The sequence below is a fragment of the Falco punctatus genome (assembly GCF_963210335.1).
Source record: "Falco punctatus genome assembly, chromosome: 15".
NCBI classification, from domain to species: Eukaryota; Metazoa; Chordata; class Aves; order Falconiformes; family Falconidae; genus Falco; species Falco punctatus.
The window spans coordinates 16,427,850-16,440,325 of NC_137595.1; the positions used below are offsets into that span (position 1 = coordinate 16,427,850).

At 41.5% G+C, this 12,476-nt stretch overlaps 1 protein-coding gene across 8 annotated transcripts in view; it reads right to left on the bottom strand.

The window, feature by feature from the left end:
* KIAA1210 overlaps positions 1-12,476 on the bottom strand; it is a 66,362-nt gene that overhangs the window by 24,949 nt on the left and 28,937 nt on the right. For 4 of the 8 annotated variants that reach the window (XM_080365684.1, XM_080365686.1, XM_080365680.1 and 1 more), the window contains one exon: positions 4,470-4,546. In XM_080365684.1, the coding sequence (XP_080221810.1) occupies positions 4,470-4,536 (67 nt within the window). In that variant the 5' untranslated portion in view covers positions 4,537-4,546. Of the gene's footprint in view, positions 1-4,469; positions 4,547-11,947; positions 12,111-12,476 lie in introns of all 8 variants that reach the window. The other 4 variants (XM_080365683.1, XM_080365685.1, XM_080365681.1 and 1 more) reach the window with 2 other exon arrangements.

Here is a 12,476-nt window from a genome sequence, read left to right on the forward strand (position 1 = left end):
TGTCTTTAACTCTTACTGTTAAATGTCTTTAATCATAGTGTTCTTTACTTAGCTCGGTTTAGTTCTGCTTTCTCTTTACTCAATGCTGTAAGGAGACAACACCTCAAGGATATTTAACATTTGGTAAAAAGATTGAAATTGGCAAAAGAATTCATAAACTCTAAACCCAAAATATCTGTTTCCACATTAAACCACTGCCCCAAAATAAAATCAACAACTCCTCCAAGGGCAATGGAGCAAACTTAGATTAAGACACTGCCCTGCAGGACATTAAACCCCTAAACATAGCAGTCCTAAGAAAGAAATTAGAGAACTGTTAATCTGATTTCAGATTTTCCATTGTCCAAATGAAAATACAAAAAGAACAAAATAAACCATAGAAAACATCACTGACATTTCATTTTTAATAACCTAAGATACTTTAACATTCTTACTTGTATTTTCTTTCAGCACACAAGTGCTGCATTTTGTCACTGACCCTTACATTGAGGGGTAAGTTTGGAGCAGTTTGGGCCAAACTATTGTACTAAGACCCTGTGATTTACTTAAATACATATGCAGAGCAATAACATCACTGCATATCTGAGCCAAATTCATTGTTCAATTAATACTTTACAGCAGTGGGCATAATAAATGCCCACAGCTGGAGGATTCCTTCATAAGCAAGGCATTATTTCAACACAATTATTGTCTTCTCCCAGCAATGATTTAGTCGGCGATGCTCTGTCTCAACGTGTGCCCTGTACGTGTAGGGATCTCTGCCAATGGGCCTTATCTGGGCTGAAACTGTGCCACCACACAGCTGCATCAGACAGTAGTCACTTTGAGAAATAAACAATGAAACTGAGATCTACTTGCCCTGCCTCCTCCCTGCTTTCAAAACCAGTGCCAGCACCATGTGTCAGGACACACAAGGACACTGCTACACTGTCCGGCACAGAGTGATGAAATGGCTACCTCTGCAGAGCAGTAGCTCCCACTCATCTGAGTAACAACAGGATGTGGTGCTCCTATGGAGAGTTTATCAGTGGAAGGCCTTTTTGTCTTCCACTGCTGCTTATCAGGCAGTAAGTGGATACGATAGTCACAAAAAACATACGGGTTATATTGCCTGCCCCAGATTACAGAGCTGGCCCCAAGGCTTTTGGATTTGTTAAGACTCTGACAGGGCCCGATGAGTTTCATGCTGCGCCCACAGCAATAACTGGTAAGAGAAGACGGGTCACACAGCAACCAGAAAACCACAGTGCCTCTCAAATAAAACAAGCATGTCGAGTATCATTTATAAAATCTTTAGAAATACCTCCCTACCAATACTGCCATTCATATCAGCAATTAGATAATGTGTATGGTATTCTCCCAGTCAAAGTTGAGTTGGTTTATTTCAGATGAGCAAAACAAAAGATTACAAAGTTTCATGAAAACAGTGTCCCAAAATTACCAATTCAGCAATGTGTGCTACCACAGCCCAACAACTCAAGGAACAAAATGGAAGACTTTGTTATATGTAGAGTGGCCTGCAACTTAAAGGCAGTCTAAATGAAAAACAAGGACACTCTCATGTACGCTGGTCAGCTGACAGTGGTACAGACAGAAAGCAAGTTCGATCCTAGCGCAAGTATTACTGATGAGCTTAATTAGATGCTGCTATTTCCAGAGAACCAAGGGAACGTTTAAAAAAAAGCCCACAACACAAATAACACAACAACAACAAAAAAAAAAAAAAAAAAAAAAAAAAAAAAAAAAAAAAGTGATGACATTTAAAGAGACACAGGATAACACTGCCAAGGTACTACTCCAAATATTTTTTTAGATCAGAAGTGGTGCTAACTTTAGAATGGAGCCCATGGAAGGGATTTGCAGACACTGCCAATGAGTAAACCTCAGCTGTCACGGGACAACGCTTGGGTATCATTGTGCACAGAGATCCTCTGATGCAGACGCATCAGTTACTTTTAGTGCCTTCTCTAGCCTCTAATTTATTACTGATGTGCAGGGTACACCCCCTCCAGCAATAATTCCTCTTCAGCCATGCTCTTACTCAGCTGCATGCCTTCAGCTGTTTCAGATGAATGAGGAAACAGAAAGCCTCCCTGCAGTTCCAGAAAATGGGCACTAGCCATATTATTGTGCTGAAACAGATAAAAATCACTCCTAGACACTTAGTGCTGCATGTGGATGAAAACTGTGGGACTGCTCTGTGTGAGAGCATTTGGCAAAAAAGACATGGTTCAGAAAGACGGTGTTCATATTTGTTTCCTGCTGTGAACACTTGTGTGCTGGTTTTACACGCCATTAAAAGCATGCCACATTAAATTTAAAGGTGCCCACATTTCAGTGCACTGTGAAGCAGCCCAACATATCACTAAATTGGTAGAGTGCTCTATGATACTTGAACTAATAATAATATACAGGAGGATCTCACTACTTACAATGGAAAAAAATCATTGCATAACAAAAATCCAGTCACAGCAGAAAAAGACAATCCAAGCTCAAATGTGTCTATCTCCCCTTCACTCACTGATGAATAATGACTCATGATTTTTTAATTCTTACATTTACCAATCTTCAATTTTATGTCATTAAAAATAAAATATTAAATTTAAAGACTACTGCCCTCAAAAGCAAAAGCCTTCCCAAAAACTAGTTGCTTATGCTAACTATGATTTAGCCCATTATAACAGGAAAAGGGGTAGGAGTAAGCATTTTGCTTTCTCTGTAAAGTTTGTTTATTCTGTATTTTTTATAGTTTGTGTACTGCCTATTTCATTGTTTCTCTGGTGCACAGAAAATTAATGCATCTTTCTGCTCTTTTCATGCTTCTTCCCCATAACAAGATAGAAGAGAAAAAGATGCTTTTTCCAGTGCAAAACTGAGACTAAAAAGCAGAGGGAACATCTAGTTTGGGAGCTCAATGATCATATTTAAATTAAACAGTTAATTTTGGGATCTTCTACGCTCTCCGACTTCCTAAGGTATGTTTAGGACACATTTTCCATTTCTTTTCTGAAATCCAAGGACTAGATATTTTCATCAATAAAAACAGACAATAAAAAAAAATCCAGACAAGATTGTGAAAAAATACCATGAGTCTAGCTTCATAAAAAATAGCCGATATTGCCAGACAGGCAATAAAATCATGGGATTCAGTACGGCTAACATTGGGTGCTGACAGTTTTTGGACTGACCTGATTACTGCCATCAAGAAGGAGCAGCACACACTGGAAGCCCTCTACTACCAGTCAGACAAGAAGGTAAAGCTCAAGAAATCAATCTAATTGACTACACTGTGAAGGCTGGGGATTTTAGCCTCCTAGAGCCTTTACATCACCAGCCAATTAAAGCTATGAAGAGGAAGAGGTGAGGCAATCCTACATTAACTGGAAAGTAAACAAAAGATCCAGGTGCAGTCAAGTGTCTCTGGAATACTTCAGCAATAGCATAGCAGCCTTTAACTTTTTTAAATTTCGGTTCAGTTTGAGACAAATATTCCTGGTCGGTTTAGAGCCAACACTTAAGACAGCAAGCCATCTCCTGCCTTCCCTATCACCCAGGTCAGAAATTGATCCATTTTCTGAATCTTCTAGTGAACCCAAATACAAAATTTGCACGCGTGGGTCTCACACAAGTTTGCCAGTGTGCCATGGGTAACACTGGACTATGTGATAAACTAGGTTAAATTTAAGAAACCAGCCACTGCTGAGCACCCATCATTACACTTTCTTCAACCCCATCCATCTGCCCTGCAGAGTTCAACTGACAGTCACTTTGCCATTTGCTTTTTGATGGTGGCAAAGGTATTTCTAAAGGATAAAGCAAAATGACCTTTGAAACACAAACATTTAAGATGATTGCAAGACATTAGCCAAAGAAAAGAAGAAAAAGTATCAAGATATATGACAGCCACTTCCAAAACGCCTCAGCCATGATACTGTTCTTCATATTCACCTATCTCCTCAGGAATAGTCTGAACACTGGCAAAGGGGATTTCCTTTAATTAAGACAACTCTTTGGCATAAGTAGCGAAATTACTTTTTACTTTTTTACTTAATTACATTTAAAGAATAAGTAACAAACGGTTGTCTCTGGCCAGAAGCAGAGAATGAGGCTGCAGCAGGGATACTGGTACAGCTCCCACAGACGGGGGCTGGCTAAACCGCTCAGCCCCCACCTCTGTAGGCTCCATCAAAGCAGGCACAACAATGAGCCCTTTAAGTTCTAACATCTTGGTTTTGAAAATCCAAGCCAGAATTGAAAAGAATATCCTCCATCAGGTTATGACCCTCCAGTACTGTACATTAAAAGATCCTTCCCATAATATAGCCAGCTGACAAAGCCACAGAGTTGGGGTTTTTTACAATACAAAAACCAAAACAACACTGCAAAACAAGTCACTACAGCCCCCCCAACCTGAAGAAAATAAATCCCAACTTCCAAATCAGCTATACATTCAGAGAACAACTGCTTACCCGTGCACTCTTCAGCTGTCTCTCCTGTTTCAGGTGACTGTGTGACCTCTGTTGGCCCCGTAGCCATGTTATAGTCACTGAAATAGAGATGAAAGCTTCAGTTAAATTTTAGTCCACTTTCCCAGCAGAATATGGTCCCACCCAACATGAAGAAAGAACATGGCTGGTTCCTTTCTGAAACTGCATACTCAAATGCTTATCAGAAATATGGCTTTCACACTTTTTTGCGCTTCAGCCACGAAGCTTTTCCTCATTTTTCAGTAACACCTATTTCTCCAGCCAAAACTAACAAACCCTCTAATTTCTTGCCAGTACCTCTCTCTTTTTAGTAAACCAGGATCAAAGTTTGCGTTAATGAAAGATGTCATTAAACTTGCTCAGCAAAGACTCTAAAGCTTCCCAGCTTCAGAATAATGAACATTTATGATTTCTCTTTTCTAGAGAGTGACAGCTCCATGCTACTGTAAAAAAACATCTTAAGTGCTTTGCTGCTGAGGGTTCATGTATTACAGTGTCCTCACAGCAGGCACCAGGCTAGTCTGTCAGCGTTATTAAAATTAGTTAAGCTTCAGCACTGAAGCATCATCCTGGGCTATGCTACATTTGTGGAAACCAATAGATCAAATTTATTTTGGATTCAGTGCAATCAGCTTTTAGCCACAAGCTTTGAAACCCTATCGCAAGCAGGGCTATTGATCAACCAAATTAGCTGATGGCATCATCTTCCTCCCTGATGAAAACAAAAGTTCAGCCTAGTTTTAAGATCATTCAATGTTAACTGGCTCCGCTATGTATTTTCCAAGACTCCTAAACGGGTGTCTGTTAGACACAAAGGAACTAAGCAGCAGACCACAAGAGTTACAGTACAGATGTCAAGCAACAATAGAAATGTGACAGTTTAGCAGGTCAGCTCATAAATATTGTCCTTTGTTATGGAAGATATCTAGGTGATACATTTACATAGTTAGCAGTTCCAATGTACTGTGTCAGGAGTAAGAAATCTTTACAAATAAATGAAAATACCCAGAAACAAATCCTGCTCCCTTTTCTGCATAGACCTCATCTAACAATTTTCCACATCAAAATGGTATAATTTGGCAGTATAACTGCCAAATTAAGTACCTCAACAGCAAGCAAGATTATGATTCTATACTAATTTGACAAATCAGTAAACTATTCTATTTCTTCTGTATCACCCCCACATTCTATAATCTGTCATGCCCAAAAGCACTGGAACTTTCCTACAAGCCCACATCCTCAGTTAACCTGAAAAGATAAGGTGCACAAAATCAGAGGCAGAGGCGATAGGACTGTCAAAAAAGAAAAAAGGGGGGGGGGGGGGGGGGTAGGTGGGAGGTGGAACACGGATGACACACAGACCACAGAGGTAAAAGAAGCAGGGCTCCTGCAAAAAAAAAGAAACAGACCTCAAAGTAAGCTTTCCCTGTGCTAGACACAGATACACAAACTGCCATGCTGCTGTACTGTAGCAGAAATGGAGGAGACAGACTACAGACTGCAGTTTTCTTCTGGTTTGGAACGGATCATCTGTGAGCAGTGAAGACAGGAGAGCATTAACACACTGTAGTTCCAAGCAATCTCATCCCAACCTGCTAAAATCAATGAAAAAGTCATTGCAGCAACCAGGACCAATTACACCTTTTCCAAGTAAGAAGCACTGAGGATGTTTTTGAAACATCCTCATGTTGAAACATGTTTGAAACATGTTAGACAGTATTGAGAAGGAACAAAAAAAATAAGACTTTTAAGATTCTCCCTTTTGGATGATCATAACCGTTCAACTCTTCTTCCTTTTTTCCCCCGTGTCTCATCAACTATCCATGCAAATGTCTGCATTTTCTGCATATTTTGATTAAAGTGGTCATCAGCAGACTGTCTCATAGATTCTCTGTATTAAAAAGAATTTTTTCCCCATTTTCCTCCTCAACTTTATAGACCATGCATATTGATTATGTTAGATTTTTCTTGAGGGAAAGGGAAATGCATTTGAAATAAAACATCAAGAAAGCACTCAAAAAATTTCCAAGGACAAACTGGCAAATCCCCAGAGATGAGCTTATTTTCACAGAATGTGAGTGGGCCTGACATCTGGTTCATTTAGACCTCTAACTTCTGCTTTACCCATCTTCAATAAAATCAAAGCAAGAGAAAATGCTGCTTTCAGATCCAGCTTTTCTTTCACCAGCTCTACATTTATTTAAATTACTCAGTCATCTCAGCCGTTCACTCCAAATCCTTCCAGCCTTTGGAGATATTTTGACTGCTGTGTTTATTATAACTGGAAACATTTATTTCCAATTGGTATATCTTTTATACAAGTAGAACTATAATTGCAAAGCAGTTCAGCTCCGAGGCAGTCTCTTCACAGTTAAATCAGCTCCAGCATTAACTCAATTTTATAGCTGAGTTCTCTGGGGCATATGGAGGTCAAGTGTCAATTGCAAGGGTGCATTGGTTGTTTGCAAATGTGCCCCATTTAGGACCTAATGGTTTGGTGCCTTTGTATACCTCATCACAGGATCATCTTTTTCCAGTGAACTGAAGAGTGACTTGAGGTGAGGGGAAATCACAGGTTTTTACAAGCTTTAAGTTAGCAAGTATTTAAGCGACAAGAAAAAAAAATACATATATATATGTACAGCAAAGTGTAAGTTCCATCATTAAAAGCTCGATGACACACCCAAAGGAAAGTTAGCAATTAGTCGACACTTAGACTTCTATTTCTGGTGACAGTGAGTTGTACTTTACAGAGAACAGATAGGAAATGTTCTGAGCAAAAAACCCTAGCCTGAGGATCAATATAATGGAGAAAAAGAGGACAAAACTCCATCAATACAAATACATGTGAGTGCACAGGCATTAACTGATCGAATCTTCAGACATTCACCACTTCCAGGCCTTAACGACAGCTGGCAGACGCGGCATCAGGATCTATCAATACCATGTATGTTCAGTTCAATCAACTGTATGAATCCTGTGCACCCTGCAAGCTTTCCCAGAGCATTATGCCATTAGAGACAAAATTTTAAACAAATACCATATGCATATTGATTTCTAGTGATAAAAATATCAGGTTAAATAAATGGCCTTTTAGAGCAGTATTTCTGATACTCTTCAGGCTAGGAGATGCTAGAGGACAGCTGGGAGAAGGAGCTCACAGGGGGGGAAGGAGACTCCCCTCATGGGGGAACAGTCAAGGCAGAGCAGCGACAGACTGATATCTACGGCTGGCCAAGGGAGTAGAGTTGTCAAGTACCAGCTACCGTTTGATTACCACTAGAAGTGGAACAGTGGGCACATTTCTCCAGTCTACAACTTTTTTAATCATGTTCTTATCCTCTCTCCAACAGGATTCACAATCCCTGCATGTGCACAGGCCACAAGATGCTGAGTCTCTCCTAGACACCCTAAAAGCCAGGCCTGGCCATGCCCAGTAAGGCTACTGCAGCAATTCCTGCATAAGGCCATGGAAATGACCGAAAGCTTACTGAGGGCAGCAAGGACTGACTACATGGTGTTCATCTCTCCTTGCACAGGGTGATGGGCTGGGGCATTACATCTACAACCCAATGAATTAACTTGCAAATTGTGAAGTGGCTTCCTATACAGATGCAATCACAACAAAAAATCTGGTATTACTAGACTTTATTTGCATTGCGAGGGTGTATTTTAAAGCAAAAAAAAAACAAACCCTCCTGCAAAATTGCAGGGCTTGCTTTACTTTCAAAGCAGGCAACAGGACCTACTTAGCAATCACCACTACCTTCACATGGTTTGATGGTTTAGATCTAGGCTCCCTGCTATCCCATACAAAACTTCTATTAATAACCCTGCTGTGTTGCATTCACTTGAGGCTCTTCAACTCATTAAAGGAACTAATGAGTCTTAAGAGAAAAAAAAGAATCTCCAGGAACAGGAGAAAAATTCCTGTCTCCCTGCTACAAATGGGGCAACTGGCCAGATATTTGGAGTGCTCTATGGGAGGGCAGTAACAGGGAAAAAGAAATAAAGTCCCAGGGTGGTGTTCTGACCATTCCCTCTTCCCAGATGAGTACATTACTGACTACCTACATTGGGGTGGGGTGGGGAAGCTAAAAGAAGAAAAGACAATTTCCTTTCACTGCTTGGTTTGTGTATTTAAGGACTCCTGGGAAGTTAACATTGTACAGTCCTCAAGTCTCCTGCATTTAACAAAGGCCCAAGACAGACGCTTTCTGCTCAGTCTCAGAAACAGGACACAGCCTCCTTGCTGTCTCTCCAGTGGAGCAGAACACTTGGAGACTGCACAGCAAGCAAGCTCCTACCCCACCTTTAGTGTTTCTTCAGCTTTAGTCCCATGCTTCTGTATAAGCATTCCGGAAGGCCTTATGATAGAGAGATCAAAGGAGATGTTGAATCCTGAACAGCCTCTTTCCTACCCAATAAATGCTTGAGGAAATAAAGACTCAAGAATATAAAGTACTGGATTCAGTTAGCATCTTTATAGCCTACAGAAGATAGACAATGGCAAGCAGCCAAGAGAAAGAGGTGAAATTTTTGCCTGGAGCTTTTAAAGACCAATTTCCTTCACGCTACAAAAATTATTTGAAATCAAGCTTATGCTCCACATTTCAGAACACACACTTTGCACAGCAAGATGGATCATCACTGGGAAATACACTCCCTTCATCTGGTTCTCTAGGCCACCACCCTGCAGCCAGACTCCCCCCAGAATACATTTCAAGCTACAGCAGGACCTCAGAGAAAGCCCTTCTCTGTTTCTTCTCAGCACCAAGTTTCAAAGAGACACAGAATGCAGGATGGTCTAGTATTCAGATTACGTTCCGCAGCAAAAAGGTGACTGACAGGTTAAATTTTCACTCAGTCTTACTAAAGCACATTAAAGGACTTTGTTCTGACAAAATGTGGCTGATGGCTTTGTTCTCAAGGAACCCTACAAAGCTAACTATCAATGAACTCATTAATCCAATGACACTTAAGTGAAGTAAAGTTTACCCTCTGCTACTCCATGGAACAGGATTTCAGTCAGTCATAAAGCAGCAGCAGAGCCAGCAAGATTCCTATCTCATTTTCACATCCCTTGAGCATATCAGAAGCTCAATAGAAGCCCTTTGCCCTCCATGCAATGAGCAGAGCGAACTGCACTTCCAGGTCCAGGTTCAGGGAACATGCTGAATAGCGTGGGATCCCCACACACCTTTGCTGAAACAGCGTATGACCCAACATGACAGCAGGAACTGGGATCTGACCTTGCACAGCTGATCCCATTGTACTCTTGTATACTGTAGTGTTTCTAGGATGAAATTCCCAGCTTTTTTTACCAGCTCCTAGCTGGTATGTCCCTAGCCAGACCGTGGCTGTTTTAGGTAAGCACAAGAGAACAGCACAAACAGCAGTTTACATTAGGACTCTTGCTACTGCCTCCATTGATAACAGTGAGGGGAAGAGTTTACCTTGTTACTGAATATTGCTCTTGTCATTTTCACAGGCGGGAGAGTTTAAGAAAGTGTAAGGTCCTTTTCCAAGGATTACCAATGATACAGTAATAGTAGCGATCAGGAAGTCTGGATAAGCACCTAGATAATATTTAATATCAATAGAATACTCTCCCAGGATAAGTTATGACCAGGGGGTCATAATTACCCACAGCAACAGGCAGCATTCACCTCCTACCCTTGAGGAGATATCCAGAGCAAACAACCATTCACATAAAGAGATCCATTCACAGCTTTCACACTTTGCCTTCAGCCAACACCCCCTCACTGCCCTCTGTCCCCACACCTTGGCTTCTCTGAGAAGGCTTGTCAGAAGACAGGCCCCTATGTGCTGAACTCTCTTAACCTACAATCTGCTTTGAGAAGCCTCTGTCTGACAGCAGTTCTGAAGGATTTCTGCTATTCAGCAGTGCCTGAAGCATTATGTGCTGCTCTCCTAGTGAGTGTGTGTGTAACACTAATGGAAAGCAGCTGGTGGGCTGAAGCTGACTAAAAAAAAAAAGTAACAGGAGGAAATGCCTTTCATACAGTCGCACAGGCTCAGTCTGTAATTGTGTGAGAAGCCAAAAGGATAAGCAGGGGGAAGGGCAAATGAGACAAAAACATTCATAAGCTACTACAGAAAAAAAGTGGAAATGCGCTCTGTTACCAGTCCAGGAACTGGGAGAGTAAATGCCTCTGTCCCCTGCACGCTGCCTGGTCTCCACTCCCTCTCAGCAGTCATGCCATTTGCTACATCACTGCAGAACGGTCACCCTGCACGTGGGAACACAACTGCAGCGTGCACACGCAGGCCTGTGTCACCTTAAACCTGCAGCAGGTACCAGCAGCAGAGCAGCTGTTAGTTTGTACTGAGCTCAAGATACCAAACTGAAGTTGAAACTCCTATAGCTTTGCAACGCTTGGCACCCAGGCCAGATAGATCAACCTGTTTTGGACATGCCACTTCAAGCTGCCCTTGTACACCTAATCACTCTGCAGTGCTTATTAGCATGACCTTGTGTAGTTACTGTCAGTGCAAGGATCTCCACTGCAAGTTTCTATCTGCCCAGACAACAGAGCAAATATCTACCTGTTTGCCAAAATCTAAACAAAATGTTTCTGAATAGCCCGTCCCTGATAATAATTTATCACATAGTTTTTCCAGTGTATTTTCTAATCTGCACCAATCAGGAGAAATGTGACAGAACTTTGCTCAGACCAAAACTGGCACTAACATGGTCATCATCTAAGCACACGCAAGAGCTCAGCCAGTATTTTGGGCCCAGACTGCCTCTATTTTTAAGGAATGTACATTAAATGACCCAGCTGAATTGCACCATTTGGCATTAGCATAGGAATAAGTCAGTGCTTTTCCCGTGTAGTAATTCTTTTTCTTCACACTACCACACTGGGGAAATTCAGGAAACAGCTGGAATGGGGATCTTCTTCCACTCTTCCTAAAAAGATGGAAAAGCAGCAGTAGTCATCCAGCAACTGTGCTAAAGAGCTAGTACCATGCCAACAGTAAGAGACACTCTTAAGATCTACTTGACACAGATGCATTTCGAGTAGTTGGGAGGGAGGGGGAACATACATTTAAAAATCAAGGATATAACCAAAGGCTGCCTTTGCCAGTTTGGGAGCTACACCCAGTGTTACTGCCTTTGGAAACAGTTTCAAAGAGCAAAGCAACAGGAAACATCAAGCCACTATCACTAAACAGCAGGCATGCCTCATGCTGGCAGAGTCAAGATGTCAGAGAGTTAAGAATGGAAATAAAAGTAAAGCTTACTGTCTCTGCCTCTCCATGTGGCTGATTCAACAAATGCACATAATTTTCCATCCCAGACCTGGGTGGTGGGCATATTTGGCCACTGTTTTCTAGCTTGTGCATGTGCTTTTTACCCCCTCTCCAAATTCCTAATTAATTTTGCTCCACCTGTGGCCTCCCAACATAAAGTTAGATGACTGATATCTGACCTGTGGTGTGCAGAGCCCTGGGAGTCCACGGGCTGCTTCACGGGCATCAGCAAAAGGTAGCTAAGGAAAGAAGTTTACCGTCAGCCGGCTTCAACATGCTCTACAGGGGCTTGAAAAACTGCATGTCTGAGAAAACTCCATGGAAATTGCCAATATCTGCAAACTGTGAAGGTGACAATTATTAGTTTAAACAGTAAAATCTCTAAGACAGAGCTCATCTTTTAAACATATCCTAGCAGATGGAGACTACTGGGCTGGGACTTGGGAGAATTGGCTGATTTTCCTGGCTCTACCGCTGGATAAAAGGGCAAATTACTGGATTGACAGCAGTAGCCAAGTTATTTATCACTCAGCTTTGAGTTTCTTTACCTGTGGAATCGAGATGGTCACACTGAATGCCTGGAAAGCTTACAAGCCCTATGGGGAAGTTAAGCACTACCTCCACTATGGGAGACCAGCATGCTGGAATCATACCCACTGACACTGCTAACAAAAAGATGAATAACAAAACCCATAAAATTTCGCAAAA